The 26,197-nt window shown below is 46.0% G+C and overlaps 1 protein-coding gene and 1 long non-coding RNA gene across 2 annotated transcripts in view; one reads left to right on the forward strand and one right to left on the reverse strand.

Moving 5' to 3' along the window:
- LOC139277343 (monoglyceride lipase-like) overlaps window positions 1-2,308 on the forward strand; it is a 118,031-nt gene extending 115,723 nt beyond the window's left edge. Inside the window, exon 7 of the mRNA XM_070895691.1 lies at window positions 242-2,308. Coding sequence (XP_070751792.1) covers window positions 242-340 — 99 coding nt within the window. The 3' untranslated portion in view covers window positions 341-2,308. The remainder of the gene's footprint in view (window positions 1-241) is intronic.
- Window positions 2,309-13,310: 11,002 nt separating this feature from the next.
- Window positions 13,311-23,155, reverse strand: LOC139277344 (uncharacterized). The gene is made up of 2 exons (XR_011596070.1): window positions 22,848-23,155; window positions 13,311-16,491 (listed from the first exon to the last, which is right to left on the reverse strand). It is a non-coding gene; the product is annotated as an uncharacterized lncRNA (long non-coding RNA).
- Between the last annotated feature and the right edge of the window lie 3,042 nt (window positions 23,156-26,197).

The following is a 26,197-nucleotide window of genomic DNA, read 5'->3' on the forward strand; positions in this document are numbered from 1 at the left end:
TCCCGTCCAACGCTCCTCCCTGAAGCGACATCACTAAGCACAGATTAATGGGCCATTCATCTTATTCATGTTGTGGGGATCACACTGGCTGAAAAAATGGCTTCCTTTATCGTCTTCATAACAAAAGAAGTAATTCCGCGTATGTGGAGCACGATTGAGATATTTCTGAGGCATTGTTTCCATGACAATCTTTGTGTTGCTATTTAGTCACTGTCGTCTCTCCCTTCTGAATTTCTTCCAGGTCTTCGAACAATGTTTTCATGAGCTCCACCACGAGATGCCATCAGTCATTGACGAAGTGTTGCAAATAATGGAATCGTGGCTGGAGAAGAGGATATGAAATTGGAAAATTTAAGGAGCCTGTTTAATTGATACTGGTGCTGAATGTATTGATTGGAGGAGGAAGGGGAATAAAACCAATTTCAAACCATCTAATTAGCAAAATAAAAGCTTTAAAAAAACCTCATGAAAAAACAAGTATCTGTTCAGCCACTCTTATAAGAGCATAAATGTAACTCAAGATTAGGTACAACAGAGCCATTGAAAGCCGTGAATAGGTTTATTTCCTTCCTTGTGCACCCATTGTTTGTGTGTGTGGAGAAACACTTTTCCTGATCTCAATCGACGTTTTTCTGTCCCAATCTGCTGCTCGCTAACCCAAGCCGTCTCTTCCTACCCTGATCCAATGGACAGGACCAGAGTCACAGGCTCCCCCAACATTAGAATTACATGTCACAGTGGATGGATTGGGAGTGCGATAAAGGGCAAGACTAGGTTCACATCCAAGCAGTGGTCACCTCTTAAGACCCACTACCCGCCGTGGTAGACTCTCGTGAGCCAAGCTGCTATTGGAGTACCTCACCCCAACACATTGGTATGCGAGACTGCAGAACTCTCTCACACTCTGCTAAGATTATCAAGGGAAGTGGCCTCAGTACCAAACGTCATTGAGGATTTGAGCAGTCTGTTGATCTGCTGGAGGTGAGCGATAGTGGTGACGAAGAAGAGGAATAACAAGGGACTAAAGAGTTGCCCTCTTTTAAATATTTTCATCAGTCTTACATTTTCTCATATTGACATTTTATATACTGAGAAGTTATCGACTGTACTGCACTGATCCACAACTATTAAAAAAACACAAGTGGACTAATGAATGTGATTTTATTTCACCTTTACAATGAACTGAATCCCCTGCACCAGTGTGGATTTTATTGTGGGTAGGTGAAGGAGGTAGATAGTTTCTACTCTTCAACATTTAAAGTGTCAGCTTGGCTCAGTGGGCAGGACTCTTATCAAGAGATCCAGAGTTGTGGGCTCAAGCCATGCTCCAGGATTGAGCCCATCATCCAGGTTGAGCAAACGGAGACTTTGCTCTTTGGGTGAGATGAAGGCTACACAATCAGGGGAAAGTCTATTGCCAATATTTGAAGAAGAGCAAAGTGTTGTTCTAGTACCCTGGCCAAAATTGGACCACCTTCGACCAACACCACCAAAAACGGACGAACTGGTCATTCATTTCATTGCCACTTGTGGCATTTTGCTTCGTCAAAAATGACTTTTGCAAACATAACGTCACTCGCTGCACATCAAAGTAATTTCTAACAGATATTAAGATGCTATAAAAAGGCAGGACTTCAAGATTTAGGAGATATTAACTGTGTCTCGTTTGGCTTCCTCCTAAAAAAATCTATTTGCTAGCAAGAATTTTTATTGATTCTCAGGACATGAGCATCGTTGGCAAGACTGGCATTTGTTAGCAATCCCTAGATGCCATTTGAAGGTGTGGGTGGACATTCTCCTTGTTACAACAGTGGCTTGCTAGTAAAAGACTTGCATTTATATAGCGCCTGTCACAACCTCAGAACGTCTCAAAGCGCTTTGCAGCCAATTAAGTATTTTGGAAGTGTAGTCACTGTTGTAATCATCATCATAGGCAGTCCCTCGAAATCGAGGAATACTTGCTTCCACTCTAAAAGTGAGTTCTCAGGTGACTGTACAGGCCAATACAGGAATTACAGTCTCTGTCACAGTTGTGACAGACAGTGGTTGAAGGAAAGGGTGGGTTAGGAGTCTGGTTTGCCGCACGTTCCTTCCGCTGCCTGCGCTTGATTTCTGCATGCTCTCGGTGACGAGACTCGAGATGCTCAGCGCCCTCCCCGATGCACTTCCTCCACTTAGGGCAGTCTTTGGCCAAGGACTCCCAGGTATCAGTGGGAATGTTGCACTTTTATCACGGAGACTTCTACTGAGGGTATAAGTCAACCATGTAGTGTGGGACGAGAGTCACATATAGGCCACACCAGGTATAATTGGCAGATTGTATTCACTGAAGGTCATTCGTGAAACAAGTCCTGGTGCTTACCAGATTTATTGAATTCAATTTCACAACTTGCCATGGTGGGATTTGATTTCTGTGTTGGTTATCCAGTACAATAAACATTATATTACTGTGTCTGTTTATATTTTTGCTTCAGTGGCCTTGCGTGCTATGATATCAACCAAGTTTAGTACCCTTTGTGTGAACAACTTCCACCTGGCATTACCTTCTTACTCTTACACCTTCTGTCCTTATTAACTGATGCCTTTCCTCCACAAGTAAGCAAATTTGCCCTGACCAACACTGGCAATCCCCTTCATAACCTTCAAAAATACAATCCCGTTGCATCAAAATCTCCTCCTTTTCCTGAAGGGAAGCTCACACCACCACACCAGTGCAATACTTTCATTTGTTCCCCTACAATCCATCTCCACCTTCCCTCTCATTACGAGCAATTGACAGGACATTTGGAGGCATGATGGTCTAACTGTACTTAAATCCATTAGAAATTGGAGTGAGAAGTGTAGCACATTTTATAAGATTGATAAAGCGAAGCATCCACAATTTCATTTTTCACTTACACACATGCAATTTTTTTTACACTTTCTCACACAAGCACACCCCTTAAATACAATTTTTAAAATATATTGTAATATTCTACAATTGCTTCTTTATCAATAGCTTCCAACAGCTCTCTGAACATTGATGTCATATGCCCTGCTGCATCCTAGCATGGCCGTGGCTGGGTGAAGATGTGGCCATTTTATTACATCCGCAGCTTAAATTAGTCCAATTAGAAACAAAAATTTAATTGGTTTATTTTCAGCGAGAGACCAAGTGAATTCTCCAATGCGTGCACCAAGGGACAAAAGGAGTGGAGTCAAAGACGAGGAAAATCAGGTAGCAGAAATAGCTAGGTGATGCTAAACTAGAATCATAGAATGGTTACAACACGGAAGAAAGTCATTCGGCCCGTCGAGCCTGTGCTGGCTCTCTGCAAGAGTGCTTCAAGGCTTTGTGTCTTAATGTAAGGAGTATCCGCAATAAGGTGGATGAATTAACTGTGCAATTCGATGTAAACAAATGTGATGTGATTGGGATTACGGAGACGTGGCTCCAGGATGATCAGGGCTGGGAACTCAACATCCAGGGGTATTCAACATTCAGGAAGGATAGAATAAAAGGAAAAGGAGGTGGGGTAGCATTGCTGGTTAAAGAGGAGATTAATGCAATAGTTAGGAAAGACATTAGCTTGGATGATGTGGAATCTATATGGGTAGAGCTGCAGAACACTAAAGGGCAAAAAACGTTAGTGGGAGTTGTGTACAGACCTCCAAACAGTAGTAGTGATGTTGGGGAGGGCATCAAACAGGAAATTAGGAGTGCATGCAATAAAGGTGCAGCAGTTATAATGGGTGACTTTAATATGCACATAGATTGGGCTAGCCAAACTAGAAGCAATACGGTGGAGGAGGATTTCCTGGAGTGCATAAGGGATGGTTTTCTAGACCAACTAGGGGGGAGGCCATCTTAGACTGGGTGTTGTGTAATGAGAGAGGATTAATTAGCAATCTCATTGTGCGAGGCCCCTTGGGGAAGAGTGACCATAATATGGTGGAATTCTGCATTAGGATGGAGAATGAAACAGTTAATTCAGAGACCATGGTCCAGAACTTAAAGAAGGGTAACTTCGATGGTATGAGGCGTGAATTGGCTAAGATAGATTGGCGAATGATATTTAAGGGGTTGACTGTGGATGGGCAATGGCAGACATTTAGAGACCGCATGGATGAATATTACAACAATTGTACATTCCTGTCTGGCGTAAAAATAAAAAAGGGAAGGTGGCTCAACCGTGGCTATCTAGGGAAATCAGGGATAGTATTAAAGCCAAGGAAGTGGCATACAAATTGGCCAGAAATAGCAGCGAACCTGGGGACTGGGAGAAATTTAGAACTCAGCAGAGGAGGACAAAGGGTTTGATTAGGGCAGGGAAAATGGAGTACGAGAAGAAGCTTGCAGGGAACATTAAGGCGGATTGCAAAAGTTTCTATAGGTATGTAAAGAGAAAAAAGTTAGTAAAGACAAACGTAGGTCCCCTGCAGTCAGAATCAGGGGAAGTCATAACGGGGAACAAAGAAATGGCAGACCAATTGAACAAGTACTTTGGTTCAGTATTCACGAAGGAGGACACAAACAACCTTCCGGATATAAAAGGGGTCAGAGGGTCTAGTAAGGAGGAGGAACTGAGGGAAATCTTTATTAGTCGGGAAATTGTGTTGGGGAAATTGATGGGATTGAAGGCCGATAAATCCCCAGGGCCTGATGGACTGCATCCCAGAGTACTTAAGGAGGTGGCCTTGGAAATAGCGGATGCATTGACAGTCATTTTCCAACATTCCATTGACTCTGGATCAGTTCCTATGGAGTGGAGGGTAGCCAATGTAACCCCACTTTTTAAAAAAGGAGGGAGAGAGAAAGCAGGGAATTATAGACCGGTCAGCCTGACATCGGTAGTGGGTAAAATGATGGAATCAATTATTAAGGATGTCATAGCAGCACATTTGGAAAATGGTGACATGATAGGTCCAAGTCAGCATGGATTTGTGAAAGGGAGATCATGCTTGACAAATCTTCTGGAATTTTTTGAGGATGTTTCCAGTAAAGTGGACAAAGGAGAACCAGTTGATGTGGTATATTTGGACTTTCAGAAGGCTTTCGACAAGGTCCCACACAGGAGATTAATGTGCAAAGTTAAAGCACATGGGATTAGGGTAGTGTGCTGACGTGGATTGAGAACTGGTTGTCAGACAGGAAGCAAAGAGTAGGAGTAAATGGGTACTTTTCAGAATGGCAGGCAGTGACTAGTGGGGTACCGCAAGGTTCTGTGCTGGGGCCCCAGCTGTTTACATTATACATTAATGATTTAGACGAGGGGATTAAATGTAGTATCTCCAAATTTGCGGATGACACTAAGTTGGGTGGCAGTGTGTGCTGTGAGGAGGATGCTATGAGGCTGCAGAGTGACTTGGATAGGTTAGGTGAGTGGGCAAATGCGTGGCAGATGAAGTATAATGTGGATAAATGTGAGGTTATCCACTTTGGTGGTAAAAACAGAGAGACAGACTATTATCTGAATGATGACAGATTAGGAAAAGGGGAGGTGCAACGAGACCTGGGTGTCATGGTACATCAGTCATTGAAGGCTGGCATGCAGGTACAGCAGGCGGTTAAGAAAGCAAATGGCATGTTGGCCTTCATAGCGAGGGGATTTGAGTACAGGGGCAGGGAGGTGTTGCTACAGTTGTACAGGGCATTGGTGAGGCCACACCTGGAGTATTGTGTACAGTTTTGGTCTCCTAACTTGAGGAAGGACATTCTTGCTATTGAGGGAGTGCAGCGAAGATTCACCAGACTGATTCCCGGGATGGTGGGACTGACCTATCAAGAAAGACTGGATCAACTGGGCTTGTATTCACTGGAGTTCAGAAGAGTGAGAGGGGACCTCATAGAAACGTTTAAAATTCTGACGGGTTTGGACAGGTTGGATGCAGGAAGAATGTTCCCAATGTTGGGGAAGTCCAGAACCAGGGGTCACAGTCTAAGGATAAGGGGGAAGCCATTTAGGACCGAGATGAGGAGAAACTTCTTCACCCAGAGAGTGGTGAACCTGTGGAATTCTCTACCACAGAAAGTAGTTGAGGCCAATTCACTGGATATATTCAAGAGGAAGTTGGATGGGGTCCTTGCTGCTCGGGGGATCGGGGGGTGTGGGGTGGGAGCAGGAAGGGTGTACTGAAGTTTCATGTTCAGCCATGAACTCATTGAATGGCGGTGCAGGCTAGAAGGGCTGAATAGCCTGCTCCTGCACCTATTTTCTATGTTTCTATGTTTCAACTAGTCCCACTCCCCGCCCTTTCCCCAAATCACTGCAAAAAAAATTAATTCAGGTACTTATTCAACTCCCTTTTGAAAGCCATGACTGAGTCTGCCTCCACCACCCTTTCAGGCAGTGCATTCCAGATCCTAACCACTCGCTGTGTAAAAAAGTTTTTTCTTATATCGCCTTTCACCTTAAATCTGTGTCCTCTGATTCTCTACCCTTCTGCCAATGGGAACAGTTTCTCTCTATCATGTCCAGACCCCTTCTGATTTTGAACACCTTTATCCAATCTCCTCTCAATCTTCTCTGCTTTTTGGAGAATAACCCCTGCTTCCCCAGTCTATCCACGTAACTGAGGTCCCTCATCCTTGGAATAATGCTCATAAATCTTTTCTGCACCCTCCCTAAGGCCTTCACATCCTTTCTAAAGTGCAGTGCCCAGAATTGGAAACAATACTCCCGTTCAGGTCGAACCAGTGTTTTATACAAATTCATCATAATTTCCACATTGTTGTACTCTAAACCTCTGTTCATGAAGCCCAGGATCCCATAAACATTTTTAACTGCTTTTTCAACCTGCCCTGCCACCTTCAATGATTTGTGCACATATACCCCTAGGTCACTCTGTTCATGTACCCCCTTTAGGATTATACTCTCTAATTTATATTTCCTCTCATTCTTTCTACCAAAATGTATCACTTCACACTTTTCTGCATTAAATTTCATCTGCGTGTCTGCCCATTCCACCAGCCTGTCTCTGTCCTCTTGAAGTCTACCACTATCCTCCTCACTGTTCACTATACTTCCAAGTTTTATGTCCTTTGCAAATTTTGAACTTGTGCCCTGTACACTGACATCCAAGTCATTAATATACATCAAGAAAAGCAGTGGTCCTAGAACCGACCTCTGGGGAATACCACTGTATACCTTCCTCCAGTCCAAAAACCAACCATTCATCACTACTCTCTGTTTCCTGTCAACTAAAGCCTGTAGATTGTAAAAAGGGGGAGGCAGCGGGGGGGAACTGAAGGCAGTGAGGAGATCGGCAGTACTGAGGTCCTGTTAAGAAATGGGCTTGAGTAGAAGACGATGGGGCTGAAATTCATCAACTCACCGCCCCTGCTACTTGCACCTGTGCAGCAGAGTGAGAGAGCTGTAAGAAGAGCATCCATTGGACAGCGGAATGCTAATGAAAGATTTTGTCACTGGAGGTTTGGAGTGTTACAGGTGTCGACAACGAGGCGAGACTACCTGCTCTTAAGAAAAACAGTTGACGATACCTGGCCCATAGGGCAAAAAATGACTTGCATTTATAAAGCGCCTTTCACGACCACCAGATGTCCCAAAGCACTTTACAGCCAATTAAGTACTTTTGAAGTGTAGTCACTGTTGTAATGCAGGAAACGTGGTAGCCAATTTGCACACAGAAAGCTCCCACAAACAGCAGTATGATAATGACCAGATAATCTGTTTTGATATTGATTGAGGGATAAATATTGGGCCAGGATACCATGGCGAACTCCCCTGCTCTTCTTCGAAAAACTACCATGGGATCTTTTACACCCACCTGAGAGAGCAGACGGGGCCTCGGTTTCATGTTTCCACTGAAAGACGGCATCTCTTGACAGTGCAGAACTCCCTCAGCACAGCACTGAGTGTCAGCCTAGATTTTTATGCAGGAAGCATTAGCACTCAATCATACCAGTTACCTGTATATTGCAAAGGGTACTGTAGTAACAGCCAGAAAATAAATCATTTTAATTTTCATGGTGCTACTTATAGATACAGTTACAACGTCCCGAATCCAGAATTCCAAAAAACGGAATTGTCCGAAAACCGAATATTTTTGCAGAGGCCAAGGTGACGACATCGGGCGAGGAAACCAGTAAAAGACGTAGTGCCAGGGGACCGCGGGCAGCGAGGAGCAGAGGATCGGCGGGAATCGGTGGGAGGAAAGGAGTGCCGACAACGAGATCCGAAATTCGGCAAAGCCCAAAAACCGGCATGGATTCGGTCCCAAGGATGCCTTCGGTACCTTGCTTTAGTGGCCATTTTTCACTGCCTTCAGCTGCCTAGGCGTTAAGCTCTACAACTCTCTCCTAAACCTCTGCCTTGTTCTCGTCCCTTAGAACACTTTTTAAAACCTACCTCTTTGACCAGGTCTATATTACCTGTCCAAATATCTCCTTATGTGGCTCAGTGTCAAATTCTGTTTGATAACCCTCCTGTAATGACCAGATAATCTGTTTTGTTATTGAGGGCTAAATATTGGCCATGACACCGGGGAGTACTCCCCTGCTCTTCTTTGAAATAGCGCCATGGGATTTTTTATGTCCACTTGGAAGAGCAAAGGGAACCTGTTTAATGTCTCATCTGAAAGACAGCACCTCCGACAGTGCAGCTCTCCCTCAGGACTGCACTGGAATGTCAGCCTAGATGTATGTGCTCAAGTCCCTGGATTGGGATTTGACCCCACAACCTTCTGACTCAGAGACGAGTGTACTACCCACTGAGCCACAGCTCATAGCATGAGGGAATAAGTTCTGGGATTTCAGGTCTGAAGCAAACATCAATAGCGTCTTTACCAATTGAACTTAGGGCTGGGTATGGATTCCCGTGTTCGACAAGTTTTACTTCAGCAAAACGAAGGTAACTACATAATGCACAGCAATTTGTTTCTTATATCGCAACTTTAAACATAGAAAACATCCCAAGGTGCTTCACATAAGCGGGGGGGGGGGGGGGGGGGGGGGGTGGGTGGGTGAAGGAAAAAAATAACATAGAATATAATGAATGGGCACTGAGCCACGATGAGCTTGGAAAGGTTGTTTGGCTAAAAAGTTTTTAAAAGCGGAGAGAGAAGTGGAGAAGCAGAGGAATTAAGAGGAGTTCCAGACAGTCGGACCGAATTGCAGTTTACACAGTGACACAAGTCCAAGATTCGGGAGAATTACAATGAAGTTTAGATTAAAAATAGATATTGCATATTTTATCATCATCGGCAGTCCCTCGAAATCAAGGAAGACTTGCTTCCACTCTAAAAGTGAGTTCTCAGGTGGCTGTACAGTCCATTATGGGATTTACAGTCTCTGTCACAGCTGGGACAGACAGTGGTTGAAGGAAAGGGTGGGTGGGGAGTCTGGTTTGCCGCATGCTCCTTCCGCTGTCAGCACTTGATTTCTGCATGCTTTCGGCGATGAAACTTGAGGTGATCAACGCCCTCCCCGATGCTCTTCCTCCACTTAAGGCGCTCTTGGGCCAGGGACTCCCAGGATGTTGCACTTTATCAAAGAGGCTTTGAGGGTGTCATTGAAACGTTTGCTCTGCCCACCTGGGGCTCGCTTGCCGTGTAGGAGTTCCGAGTAGAGTGCTTGCTTTGGGAGTCTCGTGTCGGGCATGCGGACGGTGTGCCCCGCCTGCTGGTCGAGTGTGGTCAGTGCTTCGATGCTGGGGATGTTGACCTGAGCAAGGACACTGACGGTGGTGCATCTATCCGCCCAGTGGATTTGCAGGATGTTGCGGAGGCAGTGCTGGTGGCATTTCTCTGGCGCTTTGAGGTGTCTGCTATATACGGCATTCATTACATAGTACATTACTATATCTCCCTATCTATGTAGATATAAAAAGTACAGAAAAAGAAACACAATAATGCTTTTTTCTAAATTTTAAAAAAATTGGTGGGAACCAAAACAAACTGGTTTGTGACACCATTGCATGATCACTATTGCAAGGCTGAGATATTTATTTTACAAGTTCTGGTACAATGTAGAAATGTGATGCCATTTATTTTATACAATTAGCCAGAGCTAATAGATTGCAAGTGTAGGGCATTTCTGAGCCTTAAACAACAACCCAACTCGGGAGCAGCAAAGCAACATTACAGATGGCTAAAGGCTAAGGTGCAACAAAAACCCGGACCTAAAGAACAGGTGGTGAATGGAGAAAGCACAGGAGATACAGCAACTGGCCGACAACCATGATGTGCGAGGATTCTTCATCATAGTCAAGGCCCAAACATCCGAGGCCCCACCCCACTGCTGGCCAAGAACGGGGAAACACTCATCAAGGACACCGAGGCAGTCAGGGCCGCTGGAAGGAACACTTCGAAGATCTCCTCAATCGAGTCTCATAAATTTGGTTTCACATCATACCACAGTATTGTAGGAATTAATAATTGGGCTAGCCAAATAACATTTTATAAATGATAATAATTGATTTTTTTCTCACTATATAAACAATGGAGCAGGAGTAAAGTTTTGTGAGTAAAAACATCAGAGAATGAAATCAATGTGAACAGTCCAAATTTCAACTCAGTCAACTTCCAATTCTGAAGTAGCCAAACATGAACTCCTATGTAATTCAATCTTATTGTTTATAATCACTTAATTTTTTTAAAATGTTTTAAGGTAATATACAGCTGATAAAATAAACACATTTTCTTCAGTCTTTGACTCGCGTGTTCTCGACTCCATCCCGCAGCATGCTACCTGCCACCACCTCAGTGAAATCCCAACACTGCACAAGGTAGAAAAAGCCATAAGACAGCTAAAAAACAAGGCAACAGAAGCGGATGGAATCCCTGCTGAGGCACTGAAGTATGGCGGAGAGGCACTGCTGGCGCGAATACATGACCTCATCTTTCTCATCTGGAGGGAGGAGAACATGCCGGGAGATCTCAAGAGATGCAATGATCGTGACCATCTGTAAAAAAGGAGACAAGTCCGACTGCAGCAACTACAGAGGAATCTCCCTGCTATTAGCCACTGTGAAAGTCGTCGCTAGAGTCCTCCTCAACCGTCTTCTCCCCATGACCGAGGAGCTCCTCCCGGAGTCAGTGCGGATTTCGTCCCCTCCAGGGCACAATGGACATGATTTTTGCAGCGCGACAGCTGCAGGAAAAATGCAGGGAACAGCGCCAGCCCTTATATATGGCCTTCTTCGACCTTACAAAGGCATTTGACACTGTCAACCGCGAGGGTCTATGGAGCGTCGTCCTCAGTTTCGGATGCCCCCAAAAGTACGTCACCATCCTCCGCCTGCTCCACGACGACATGCAGGCGGATACTTACCAACGGATCCATCACAGACCCAATCCACTTCCGGACCGGGGTCAAACAGGGCTACGTCATCGCCCCAACCCTCTTCTCAATCTTCCTCACTGCCATGCTCCACCTCACAGTTGACAAGCTCCCCGCTGGAGTGGAACTAAACTACAGAACCAGTGGGAAGCTGTTCAACTTTCACCTTCTCCAGGCCAGATCCAAGACCACTCCAACCTCTGTCGTCGAGCTACAGTACGCGGATGACGCCTGCGTCTGCGCACATACAGAGGCTGAACTCCAGGACATAGTCGACGTATTTACCGAGGCGTACATTAGGCATGGACCTTACGCTAAACATCAGTAAGACAAAGGTCCTCCACCAACCTGTCCTCGCTGCACAGCACTGCCCCCCAGACATCAAGATCCATGGCGCGGCCCTGGACAACGTGGACCACTTCCCTTATCTCGGGAGCCTCCTACCAACAAGAGCAGACTTTGGCAACAAGATCCAACACCGCCTCCAGGCCGCTTGATGAAAAGAGTGTTTGAAGACTAGGCCCTCAAAACTGTCACAAAGCTCATGGTTTATAGGGCCGTAGTAATACCAGCCCTCCTATAAGGCTCAGTGACGTGGACCATGTAAAGTAGACACCTCAAGTCGCTGGAGAAATACCACCAACGATGTCTCCACAAAATCCTACAAATCCCCTGGGAGGACAGACACACCAACATTTGTGTCCTCGTCCAGGCCAACATCCCCAGCATTGAAGCACTGACCACACTTGAACAGCTCTGCTGGGCAGGCCACATAGTTTGCATGCCAGACACGAGACGGCCAAAGCAAGCGCTCTACTCGGAACTCGTCCACGGCAAACGAGCCAAAGGTGGGCAGCAGAAACGTTACAAGGACACCCTCAAAGCCTCCCTGATAAAGCATGCCATTCCCACTGACACCTGGGAGTCCCTGGCCAAAGAGAGCCCTAAGTGGAGGAAGTGCATCCGGGAGGGCACTGAGCTCCTCGAGTATCGTCGCCAAGAGCATGCAGAAATCAAGCGCAGGCAACGGAAGGAGCGTGCGGCAAACCAGGCTCCCCACCCACCCTTCCCTTCAATCACTGTCTGTCCCACCTGTGACAGAGACTGTGGTTCACGTATTGGACTATACAGCCACCTAAGAACTCATGCTAAGAGTGGAAGCAAGTCTTCCTCGATTCCGAGGGACTGCCTATGATGATGATGATGACAATTAGTCAGAGCTGTGTTTGCTCTTCTTACAGGACTGTCAAATCCCCTCTTCGCTCTATCAAATATAATCAAGGCCACGCTATTGCCGCGGATTTCAAAGACAGCCCAGGTTTTGTTTGGGTGGGGGAGGGAGTGCACATACGATTCTTGAACCCACCTTACCCCAGTTATTCTCTCATTTCCATGGCTCCCACGCTGACTGCTGGTGACAGAGTGTGCAAGTGACCTGAGCCAATGCTACTCTTTGAGATAGACCAGGCATTTTGGTGATCTCTTTCAATCCTGCTCCTGTGGGGAAGCACCGAGCCTGCACGCTGTAGTAACTCAAAAGGGATGTACAACCACAGGGTATGCCAGTGCAGTGGCCATGTTGTTAGACTAGTAATGCAGAACACAAGTTCAAAACGCACCACTGTAGTTTGAGAATTTTAATTCAGTTTTAAAAAGCTGCTATCAGTAAAAGTAACCATGAAGTTGTCGCATTGTCGTATAAACTAATGTCCTTTAGGGAAAGAAACCTCCCGTTCTTACCCAGTCTGGCCTACATGTAACTTCAGTCCCACACCAACATAATTGACTCTTGGTCATCTTCTGGAGGTGGCCTGACAAGCCACTCAGTTGTATCAAAAAACTACCATCGGTTCAAGGCGGCCCACCATACCTTCTTAAGGCAACTAGGGAATCCAGAACACCAGTTCAAGATAAAGTGCAACAGTTGGAGGGAGGACAAGGGGAACAGGTTAAACTGGGGAAAGGCAAATGGACACGGCTGCTGAGACTACGGTGTCGTACGGCTCTCTTTAAAACAAAAAACAAGAATTGCTGGTGTCATAAAGGTTTTTATTATTAATTGATGTCGCTGGGGATTTCAGGAAACTTTCATACTGTGTGCAAAATCTCCCAGCAGCACCATTATAGATTCTGATTCCAAACGTGGGTTGTGTCTGACTAGTGTTTGGAGCTGTAGAACACTAGCATAAAATACCCACCAGTAGCTACTGGAGGTGGCAGGTGGGATCAATTTGAGGCGATGAATTAAAAGCATCACACAAGAGTCGCAATGCCTGAGCACAAGAGCTTATTGGCATAAGTGTGATTTTTCCTAGTGTATTGGCACCATTTTACTAAATAGGCCTAGAAATCATAGACTCTTTCTCCTCCACCCAATTTGCGTACAAAGATTTCCGAACTCCACGCAGCCCATTTAAAACCATGTAGAGGCTGCAAGAGAAATTTCAACTATCACAGGTCCTGGCCATGTTTGAGTGGCTCAGACAGACACTGCCAATTTAGTGCCAAAGTGCTCGCTAGGAACTGCATTGACTGAGACTACCCAGTACGGCCCCAAATCCATTTTACATATTAAGACCCTCAACAGCCAGCAGACGCCTTGGTCTGGGGTGAATTGCATCCCATCACATTCTATTAAATGATCACCAACGAGGAAAGCAGTTTCTTCCTCCAGGAACTCATACTTCACAGTTTGTGCTGCTAACAACATATTGCATATTGAGGTTTATAAATAACTCAGCTTATTAACATTCATTTGCATGGAGAGGAGATGACACAACATTTTAAATGTGAAGCCACCCTGGCTTATCTTTGAATTTCATCACTCGAATTCTACCACATGTGACAAGTCTGCATTAAAGTCAACCTGGAAGCAAGCGCCGAATAATGAAATAAAAGAGAAAAGTGCAACAAATGTCCTTACATTTAACCTGCAATCTACCGTTTCAACATCTTCAGCAGCTGCAGTTGTGTGTGCTGCTGGAAGATAGGCCAAACAGGACTTAAAAAAATATATATAATATATATACACACACACACACACACACACACACATACACACACACAAACTAAATTAGATAAAATAATAAAGAGGGATATTCTCTGTTGCTGTAGATGTGATAATGAATAACAATCTTGAAGCATTCAAACTAGGGTTGTAAGTATGAATTCTCATTTTGTGAAGTATAGACTAAAAACTAAACTGCGTTGCATAAATTAGGATATTTAAAAAAACACACTCACATTTTGTTAGTCTGCTTAGACTGGTATCCAAACAGACCAAAAGTGGATTCTCTATAACTATCTCCCCTGGTGGTTTAATGGGGAAGGGCATGGGGTGAGCTGGTATTGATCCCTCCGGACCAGAGAGATCCCAGGTTCAACCACTACTGCCTGCTGAGTTAGCTCATCCAAGTTGGGCTAGAGAGGGGAAAACATCGGCTGACACGTGAAGAAATGTAAGAGGAGCAGGAAGAGCCGCTGGTGCATGTGGGTTTGTACCCGAGCAAGAGTCAGCGTCTTCAGAAAATGATGGGGTGGGCGGGGGATGGAAATGGGAAAGAGTTTCCCGAAGTGGATTCCTATCCACATTCCCATTAATGCTCCTACAGGAACTGATCCAGAAATGGCTCTTCACACAAATGTGTGGGGAGACTGTGGAAAGCTCTATCCCCCATAGTCTACAAATGGAAAGTCAATTGATGCGTTTAAAAAGGGAGGCGGATACTTACTTGGAAAGCAAGGGATATTTTGGGAAAGTTAAGAATAAAGGATTAAAAGGATAGAGCTGCCATGACTAACAAAATTGCAGCGCAGGCTCAATGGGCCAAATGGCCTACTCCTGTCCTGGCCCTATGTAAATGGCAGCACAGAATCTGGGGAAAAGTGCTTGATCAAAACAACCCTGAAATTTATCAAGAGGTTAGACGAAATGAGTACAGGTGCAAAAGTCAATTTATGGGAGCATTATCTTTAGAGAGCAAGCAGGGACATTGTAGGGACATTATATCCCATCCCACCGCTGCCGTTTAGTCTATTTAGTTCGATCACAAGCGCCTATCTCCAGGTGTATTGCAGGGCTTGCTGCTTCTTTAGGCATTTTTAAACATCATAGTAACGTCACTGACTCCTGACACATGGATCCCATGCAATAGATGGCACCACCAAAAAGGAGCCGATCGGCATAAATCCCGACAGCAGAGACCCAGTCTTTCGAGAGGTCTCCCAATCTTCCAACAGTCCCAAGTCCCCCTCCCTCGGTGGGCCGAGCAAACACACTGGGCCAGAGCGGTGCGACAGCTGAATTGCGGCACAAAATAGCGTCACCAGTGTTTATTTTCTTTTGTAAAGACGCACCTTCACGGGAATTACAAAATTACGAAGGACCAGAATCAGAAATAGAAAAACAGAAAATGCTGAAAATTCACAGCAGGTCAGTCATTGACTGGAAAAACAAAAAGAACATTGTGAATGAGGACATTTGATTGGATGTTCACCCTGAGTTTTCTCTTACAGCTGTCGACAGATATGCCAGGAATATTCAGCATTCTCTATTTAAACGGTCGTTAAATTCTGGTTTCACAAGGCCAGGAGTTAGGATTCCAACATTTGGTGACATTTCAGATCTCCAGCACTGTTTCCGAGGGTTTCTTTCAGTTCTCAGCGGTTTCTGACAAGTCTGCAGCCAATTGAAAGTACCGGCCTAGATGCTAGAAGTTGCATGGATGGACACATCTATCGGGGAGGTGGGAAGAATGAGGAGAACTGCTATGTCGGAAGGATGGAGAACACTTTTGTGAGCTCCATCTTATTGCTTTAAACTTCCATTAATGTAGACCAACAAAATGGGACACTGTCTCTAATAAATGTCCTTGATTCTTATCGCATTAAGATGTAGTCAAGTTTACGAAAAATGAAAAGTATTGCTCGAGCAAAGGCTCGTTGATCGCAGTGCTGATCTCCAACATGATCTCTGTAGCCGGTCACAACAGAAAAGCAATTTTTCTTTTAACACTCAAGTTCCAATCTAGCCAGGAGTTCTTCCAGAGCTTCAGCTTCTGGTTAGCCTCCTCGATGGCACTGTAAGTCTGCACATTGCTGGCAACATGGAAGCGTATGTCATCCACGAGGGGGATAGAGTCAGTCTCCTGTCGAGCCTCGACAGCTGCAGCATCCTCTTTCACCACCTCAGCAAACTCCTCCGACTCCACAAGCTACAAAGTATGAACAAAACAAAAGGCGGTTGAAATAAGATGTAAATTTTCCTCCCCTCCCCATCACAGCCGAACCCGATTCTGTCCTCGCCCCTGGATCAGTGGGCAGCACTCCTGCCTCTGAGTCAGACGGTTGTGGGTTCAAGTCCCACTCCAGAGACTTGAGCACAAAAATCTAGGCTGACACTCCCAGTGCAGTGCTGAGGGAGTGCTGCACTGTCTGAGTTGCCGTCTTTCGGATGAGATGTTAATCTGAGGCCCCATCTGCTCTCTCAGGTATCTCACGGCCACTATTCGAAAAAGAGCAGGAGAGTTCTGGTGAATCTGCGTACTAATAAAAATCTATCGCTCTCAGTCTTGAAAATTTCAATTGACCCTTTGAAGAGAAGATGTTTCAGCTTTTCTCTACCCAGTGTGAAAAAGTGCTTCCTGATTTCACTCCTGAATGGCCTAAGCTCGAATTTACCGATCGTGCACTTGATTCCACCAGTGGAAATAGCTTCTCTGTATTTACTCTATCAAATGCTTTTATCACTTTAAACGCCTCAATTAGATCATCCTGAACTGCCTAAACTCATGAGAATACAAGTCAAGTTTATTCAACCTGTCCTTGTAATTTAACCCTTTAAGCCTTGGTATCATTCTGGTGAATCTGCACTGCACCCCCTCCAAGGCCGATCTCTGTAATCTCCTCCAGCCCCACAATACCTCCCCCTCCTCTCCCCCCACCCCCGAGATGTCTGTGCTCCTCTAATTCTGCCCTCTTGAACATCCCCCCTGATTATAATCACTCAGACATTGATGGCCGTGCCTTCTGTTGCCTCGGCCCCAAGCTCTGGAACTCCCTGCCTAAACCTCTCTGCCTCTTTCCTCCTTCAAGACGCTCCTTAAAACATACCTCTTTGACCAAGCTTTTGTTCACATGCACTAATTTCTACTTATGCTTTTCGGTGTCAAATTTTTTCATCTCATAATACTGCTGTGCAGCATCTCGGGGCGTTTCACTACATTAAAGGCGCTAAATAAATACAAGTTGTTTTTGTTGTTGTTGTTAATATATCCTTCCTCAGGTGCGGTGCCCAAAACTGAATGCAGCACTAAAGTTAAGAGTCTGACCAATATTCTGTACAACTGAAGCATCACTTCCTCCCTTTTGTATTTCAGCCCCCTTCAGATAAAAGTTTACATTTCACAAGCCTTTTTGATTACTTTTCGTAGTTTTTAGTGATTTGTGTACCTGAACACCCAAATCCCTTTCCTCCTCAATAGTCCCTAGTCTCTAGCCTTTAAGAAAACATTCCGATTTGTTTTTCTTGGATCCAAAGTGGATAACCTCTCACTTCCTCACATTGAACTCAATCTGCTAAAGGTTTGCCCACTCATTTAATCTGTCTCTGTCCCTGTGTAACTTCCTGCTCCTATCTATACAACTTACTGTAACTCATAACTTAAGTGTCACCCTCAAACTTGGATATACAACTCTCTATTCCTTCATCCAAGTCATTAATAAATATGGTGAAAAGCTGAGGCCACAGTACACATCCCTGAGGAACACCATTTGTTACATTCTGTCAATTCCATGAGTGTTTTCCGTATACACCCTTCCATCTTTTCCCCATACGGAGTCCTGGTCTAGCACAGCTCCCCGCTTTTCCCATGCTATTTTCTCCATGTCCCGTACATCCCTGTGCAGTTTTACTATATCAGTGTCCTCCTTAGTTATCATACTACTTACTGATTCCTCCCTGGCTTCTGACGATATCGCCGCCTCCTGGGCTGCCTTATCTGCTGCCTCGTTTACCCTCTGGATATTGTCCACCAGTTTTTGGTGGGCTTTAACCTTTATTACACTGCCTCGGCGAGTTTACCAGCAACATCGAATAGCAGCCTGATTCGGCTTTCATGTTTGATGGCCTCGCCGCCCGAAGTGACGAATCCCCGTCTTCCCCATGGACTACTCCGAAAGCATAGCGACTATCCGTGTAGATATTCGCCCGTTTACCTTCGACCAGCTGGAGTGCCTCAGTCAGGACGGTCAGGTCTGCCACCTGTGCAGAGAATCCTCCATCCAGTCCTCCACTTAGAACGGTGTCTGGAGCTCCTTTGACCGCCCATCCTGTATGTGGGGTCCCTTGGATGTATTTGCGGGACCCGTCCACATAAAGGGTTAAATCAGGGTCCTCGAGTGGGACCTCACCTATGTTTTCGGGCGAGTCCTCCCACTCTCGGGCGTGACACTCATGGGGTTCACCCATAGCCAGGAGACCCTCTGCAGCATTTTCCCCTGTGTCTCGTACTATTTTCACGGACTCATCATGTGGAAGTAAAACTGCCTCCCATTTAGCCCATTGGAAACGGATCTTAGTTTCCCGGTGTTCAGCATTTCTACCAGAGTGTGTTTGGTGTGCAGTACAATCTCCCCAGTCATAACTACCGGTTCACTGACTTTCGCTGCCACGCTGCACAATCCAGAGCCGCCACACACCGGGACAAACCGACTGCTACGGGTGACTGTTGGGTTGAGTAATAGGTTACAGGACGCATCCTGTCCCCATGCATCTGAGTGACCACTGCCCCGTAAAATCCCTCCTCATTCTCGCAGTAAATGTGGAAAGGTATTTCCATGTTCGGGAGTGCCAGGTTGGGTGCAGGCATTAAGGCTTCCTTCAGATTGCCATGTGCTGTTTCCTGCTCTGGGCCCCACTCCACACTTTCTAGGGAGGGTTTTCCCCCTTTCACAATTTCAGTACAGGTTCTGCAATTGCTGCAAAGTTAGCTATAAAATTTCTACAGTAATTAAAGAGTCCTAATACCTTTCGGACCCCTCGGACCGTTTTGGGTCGTGGCATGATTCTGATAGCTTCCTTCCTGTCGCCTGGCATTGTTTTAGTTCCCTGTGATATCTCACGCCCCAAGTATTGTACTATTATTTCCCCGATTTGGGCTTTCTTGGGATTGGCTTTAAATCCAACCCTCTGCAGGATTTCTAAAATGTCTATAAGGTCGCTCATGTGCCCCCTTACGTCCTCTGAGGCGATCAGCAGATCGTGCACATACTGGAGGACTGCACTCCTGTAGGGCACTAGATCCACCTTCTCCAGGGCTCGACTCATAGTCCGGTGAAATATTGCCGAGCTATTGTGGAATCCCTGGGGCACCCGTGTCCAAGTATACTGCCGATCTCCTACAGTAAAAGCGAATTTATCTTGGGATTCTCGTGCCAGGAGTATGGACCAGAATTTATTGGCTATATCCAGGACTGTGAATATTTTGTGTTCTGGTTTCAGCCCATTAAAGATTGTTGCCGGACTAGCCACAATGGGGTGCTGTCGGGGTGTTAGTTTATTTAGGGCCGTGTAATCTATGGTCAGCCGTATGAGCCATCTAGCTTCTTGACTGGCCATTCTGGCAAACTTGTGGTACTTTCAGCTTCCCGGAGGATGCCACTATCCAATAGATCCTGTACAATTTGTTTGACTGCCTCCTGGGTTTCGGGTTTTATGGGGTATTGCTTATGAGGCGTGTGCTCGGGCCCTGGGACGACGACTGGGTCTGTTTCTACCAGACCACAGTCCTGGTTGGACTGCGCCCACACTCCTTCAATCTGTCTGCACACGGGACCATAATCTTCGAGGGCATCCCAGTCCCTGGTGAGGAGTTGTATGCTCCACACTTTCGCATGGTTATCCAATTTATTTTGTTCCCCGAATGTGATTGTTTTATGCCCCCCTTTGTTTCTCCAAACTATTTTCTTTCCCCTTAGGTCAATCAAGACTCCTAACTGTTCGAGGAGATCAATTCCTAATATGGTTCCTTCGTTATTTGGGCACACATAAAATCGTGCAGGGATTAGAATCCCTGCCACGTCTAATAAGATTACTTCACTTAGGTGCGCCCGGTTGACAGATCCCCCTACCCCTGTTATGTGGGCGATGTGTCTAGTTGTAGGTGGAGGAACATCTGTCATGGATACCGAGGTCCCGGTGTCCATCAACATATCACATTGCCGGCCCCCTAACAACGCTGTAATGTGGGCGGGGGCCGCTGGCCTTCAATCCTTTCCTAGATTCTTCATTTATGACTTGGTCTTTGCTCATTTTGGAGTAGTTCGGGGTCATACCCTGGAAGGAGTGTCTATTCCCCCCCCCCCCCCGCCCCCGCCCACTCCACGCGCCCAACATTGGCTTTTATTATGTCCGGGCTTTTGACAGTTGGTACATTTCAAGTATTGGGTCCTGGGGGCCCAGCAAGCCCTAGACACGTGCCCCGGATTGCCACAATTGTGGCATTCCCCTCCGGTTTTCCTTTGGGATGCCGCAGCAACCTCAGTCTTAATATGTTTACTTAATCCATCATGATCTACTTGCAGTGCTCACTGGACAAGTCCATCATAGGTAACAGCTCCCACCAATCCCATTTTAAGGATTTTCTGGTGGTCGGCCGACAACCCATCCTTAAACAATGTACAGAATGGGACATCGTCCCTTCCGGGGTTTGCCGCCCCTGATGATTCCTGATACGCCGTCCAAAGCTGTTCTCCATAATCACTGCTGTTTTCTCCCTTCCTCTGTTTTACCAGCATTATCATTCCCCAGTTAGGTTGAGATGGTCCCATTACGCGCTGCACGTCGTCTTTAAAAAGATTGTATGCCACAAGTCTGTTTGCTACAAGTCTGTTTGCTATAGTTGTGTTACTGGCGGGGCACCACGCTGGAGTCTGGAAATTTGCATCCAACTCGTTCCACTTGTCCCTTGGACATTTTGACTATTATCTGAATGGTGACAGATTAGGAAAAGGGGAGGTGCAAAGAGACCTGGGTGTCATGGTACATCAGTCATTGAAGGTTGGCAGGCAGGTACAGCAGGCGGTTAAGAAAGCAAATGGCATGTTGGCCTTCATAGCAAGGGGATTTGAGTACAGGGGCACGGAGGTGTTGCTACAGTTGTACAGGGCATTGGTGAGGCCACACCTGGAGTATTGTGTACAGTTTTGGTCTCCTAACCTGAGGAAGGACATTCTTGCTATTGAGGGAGTGCAGCGAAGGTTCACCAGACTGATTCCTGGGATGGCGGTACTGACCTATCAAGAAAGACTGGATCAACTGGGCTTGTATTCACTGGAGTTCAGAAGAATGAGAGGGGACCTCATAGAAACATTTAAAATTCTGACGGGGTTAAACAGGTTAGATGCAGGAAGAATGTTCCCAATGTTGGGGAAGTCCAGAACCAGAGGTCACAGTCTAAGGATAAGGGGTAAGCCATTTAGGACCGAGATGCGGAGGAACTTCTTCACCCAGAGAGTGGTGAACCTGTGGAATTCTCTACCACAGAAAGTTGTTGAGGCGAATTCACTAAATATATTCAAAAAGGAGGTAGATGAGGTCCTTACTACTAGGGGGATCAAGGGGTATGGCGAGAAAGCAGGAATGGGGTACTGAAGTTGAATGTTCAGCCATGAACTCATTGAATGGCGGTGCAGGCTAGAAGGGCCGAATGGCCTACTCCTGCACCTATTTTCTATGTTTCTATGTTTCTATGTTTGCCCAGACCAGTTGATGTACATCCCACTCATGGAAATCATGTATGTCGTACATTTGTTTCATGTTGGTCCAAAAGTCCACGTTTCAGGTCACCCAAATCCTTGAGAATTCCCTGTTTCTCTAAGGGGGTAAAGGTCTTATACCTGCAGGTAGGATTTGCTATTGTCCCGCCTACGACTACGGGGGCTGCGGTCCAGCACCCTTGGTCCTCCGTTTCCTCCTCTTGTTCCAGGGCACTAGCCGCCACACTGTTATATGGAAGGGGGGGGGGGGGGGCAGAGGCCGATCGTTTTTCCCCTATTGGGCCAAACAGGCCCATGTCTCTTTCGCCCTCCCCTATTATTTCCCTTAACTTCTTTATTTCTACTCTGGCCTGTTTTAATTCTTCTATTTTCAGTTTCAGTTTACTACTACATTCTAACAGTTGTCTTATCACAAGTATTCCTGCTTTTTCTACACGTTTATTCTTTTGTTTTTGCCACCAGGTCTTCTGACCATTGGGATCCTTCCTCATTTGGATCCCACCCATCTTTCAGCATCTTGTCGATTAAGCCCTTCCGGTCGTCTGCATAGAATCTAGTAAGGGTGCCTTCCTCACGCCAGTCTGATTCTTTCCCCGATGCAAATCTGTGATCCGACTTCTTGGCGGCTTTCCCGCTCTGGCCCCTTCACGCGACTTTAAGCCCGTCCCAAGATTTCCCTGTTAATCCGATTTCTTAATTTTAAACACTACCGATCTTTTATCGCAACAACAGTGTCCCTAACTTACATTACTTTATGGTTATTTCACGCGTAATATATTAAGCCCATACTCACTCTACGTCACAGTGTGTCTCTTTACCGTTTCACAGACTCGTCACGATTTGGATACTCGTTCCGTAGACAGACAAATGGTCGCCTGGATCACATAATTTCCGGGTGGTATTCCCAAATCTACTCACCCACTCGTGTCCTCTTGGCCACCGTCCGTCTACGTTTCGACGTATCCTGCCGACTACGCCAAATAAAAGTGGGTGAATCACTAGTTAGGATAAGAGAGTCCGCACCCAGTCTGTCAAGAGTAAAGAATCAAACAGTTTATTAACTAAGGCTGATCAGGTACTCTAGCTTTGGGCTCCTCAGCCTGTTCCTGGCTGACTCGGGGTCTGACCCCCAGCATTCTGTATTTAAGCTTACAAACCACAAGCGCGTGCGTCATTGTTCCATCAATAGACCGCAATATCCTTTTAATCTATTAATCTCGGGACTTTCCATTTAGCTACAAGTCAAGCAGAGACGTTATCCTGTTATTTCACATCTTAGCCTGACCGCAAGTCAGCATGTCATGTTTCCACAGCCATCTCGAAGGTGCACCTGGCTCTGTGACCTGTACCTCATGACAACGGCAGGTACTCTTATTTATAGAGATGCTCATTCATCTCGACCTATGGTTGCTAATACCGTTTGTTGACCTAATTTTACCTAAACCGTCTGAGCTGTGGTTTCTAGCAGCTGCGTTTAAACTGTATGCAAAGCTCCTATGTGAATTTGTTTTTAATTTGCTGTTGTCAGGCAAAATTTTCTTGACTATTTATTCTTACCCATAAAGCCATCCTTCTGCTAAGTACAATTTCTAAAAATCCACTTTAATCACCAACAACAACACCAACAACAACACCACGACAACAGCAAAAACAACACCAACACCAACAACACCAGTGTCGAGGAAGAGGCGACAGTCCGGGGTCGGAGGTCTATAAAAAGGCCGCGAGTTCAGGAGTTCGGGCAGTGTCGAGGAGGAAGCGACAGTCCGGGGTCGGAGGCCTATAAAAAGGCCGCGAGTTCAGGAGTTTGGGCAGTGTCGAGCAGGAGGCTAGTCGGTGCAGCTATAGGGAGAAGGCAAAAAAGAAGTAGAAAGAAATAAAGGTGACGTCACAGCCAAAGGGGTAAGTGATTGGCTGGTGATTGGTGAGTAGTTTTTCTTTTTTCTCTTCTATAACAGTGAGTAAACTTTAGCATTGTTGTTGCCAATTCAAGTGTATCTAAGGGTTAAGTCATGGCAGGAGAGCTCGGTCACGTGATATGCTCCTCCTGTACCATGTGGGAACTCAGGGACACTTCCGGTGTCCCTGACGACTACGTGTGCGGGAAGTGTATCTGCTTCCAGCTCCTGACTGTCTGTGTTGTGGAATTGGAGCTGAGGGTGGATTTACTCTGGAGCATCCACGATGCTGAGAATGACGTGGGTAGCACGAGTAACGAGTTTGTCTTACCGCAGATGAAGGGTCCACAGCCAGATAGGGAATGGAAGACCAGCAGGAAGAGCAGTGCAAGGAAGGTAGTGCAGGGGTCCCCTGCGGTCATCCCCCTTCAAAACAGATACACCACTTTGAGTACTGTTGAGGGGGATGACTCATCAGGGGGGAGCAACAGCAGCCAAGTTCATGGCACCATGGTTGGCTCTGCTGCACAGGAGGGCAGAAAAAAGAGTGGGAGAGCGATAGTGATAGGGGATTCAATTGTAAGGGGAATAGTTAGGCATTTCTGCGGCTGCAACCGAGACTCCAGGATGGTATGTTGCCTCCCTGGTGCAAGGGTCAAGGATGTCTCGGAGCGGGTGCAGGACATTCTGAAAAGGAAGGGTGAACAGCCAGTTGTCGTGGTGCACCTGGGTACCAACGATATAGGTAAAAAACGGGATGAGGTCCTACAAGACGAATTTAAGGAGCTAGGAGCTAAATTTCATAATAGGACCTCTAGTAATCTCGGGATTGCTACCGGTGCCACGTGCTAGTCAGAGTAGGAATCGCAGGATAGCTCAGATGAATGTGGCTTGAGCAGTGGTGCAGCAGGGAGGGATTCAAATTCCTGGGGCATTGGAACCGGTTCTGGGGGAGGTGGGACCAGTACAAACCGGGCGGTCTGCACCTAGGCAGGACCAGAACCAATGTACTAGGAGGAGTATTTGCTAGTGCTGTTGGGGAGCAGTTAAACTAATATGGCAGGGGGATGGGAACCAATGCAGGGAAACAGAGGGAAACAAAATGGAGACAGAAGCAAAAGACAGAAAGGAGATGAGTAAAAGTGGAGGGCAGAGAAACCCAAGGCAAAAAACAAAGGGCTACTTTGCAGCAAAATTCTAAAGGGTCTAAGTGTGTTAAAAAGGCAAGCCTGAAGGCTCTGTGCCTCAATGCGAGGAGTATTCTGAATAAGGTGGATGAATTAACTGTGCAGATAGCAGTTAATGGATACGATGTGGTTGGCATCACGGAGACATGGCTTCAGGGTGACCAAGGCTGGGCACTCTACATCCAAGGGTATTCAACATTTAGGAAAAGGAGGTGGGGTGGTGTTGCTGGTTAAAGAGGAAATTAATGCAATGGTAAGGAAAGACATTAGCTTGGATGATGAGGAATCGGTATGGGTGGAGCTACGGAATACCAAGGGGCAGAAAACGCTAGTGGGAGTTGTGTACAGACCTCCAAACAGTAGCAGCAATGTTGGGGAGGGCATCAAACAGGAAATTATGGGTGCATGCAATAAGGGTGCAGCAGTTATCATGGGTGACTTTAATATGCATATAGATTGGGCTAACCAAATTGGAAACAATACGGTGGAGGAGGATTTCCTGGAGTGCATAAGGGATGGTTTTCTAGACCAATATGTCGAGGAACCAACTAGAGGGGAGGCCATCTTAGACTGGGTGTTGTGTAATGAGAGAGGATTAATTAGCAATCTTGTTGTGCGGGAAGAGTGACCATAATATGGTGGAATTCTACATTAGGATGGAGGATGAAACGGTTAATTCAGAGATCATGGTCCAGAACTTAAAGAAGGGTAACTTTGCAGGTACAAGGTGTGAATTGGCTAGGATAGATTGGCAAATGACACTTAAGGGGTTGACAGTGGATGGGCAATGGCAGACATTTAGAGACCGCATGGATGAACTATAACAATTGTACATCCCTGTCTGGCGTAAAAATAAAAAAGGGAAGGTGGCTCAACAGTGGCTATCAGGGGAAATCAGGGATAGTATTAAAGCCAAGGAAGTGACATACAAATTGGCCAGCAATAGCAGCGAACCCGGGGACTGGGAGAAATTTAGAACTCAGCAAAGGAGAACAAAGGGTTTGATCAGGGCAGGGAAAATAGAGTACGAGAGGAAGCTTGCAGGGAACATTAAAATG

Source organism: Pristiophorus japonicus, chromosome 12 (assembly GCF_044704955.1).
Source record: "Pristiophorus japonicus isolate sPriJap1 chromosome 12, sPriJap1.hap1, whole genome shotgun sequence".
Taxonomy (NCBI): Eukaryota; Metazoa; Chordata; class Chondrichthyes; family Pristiophoridae; genus Pristiophorus; species Pristiophorus japonicus.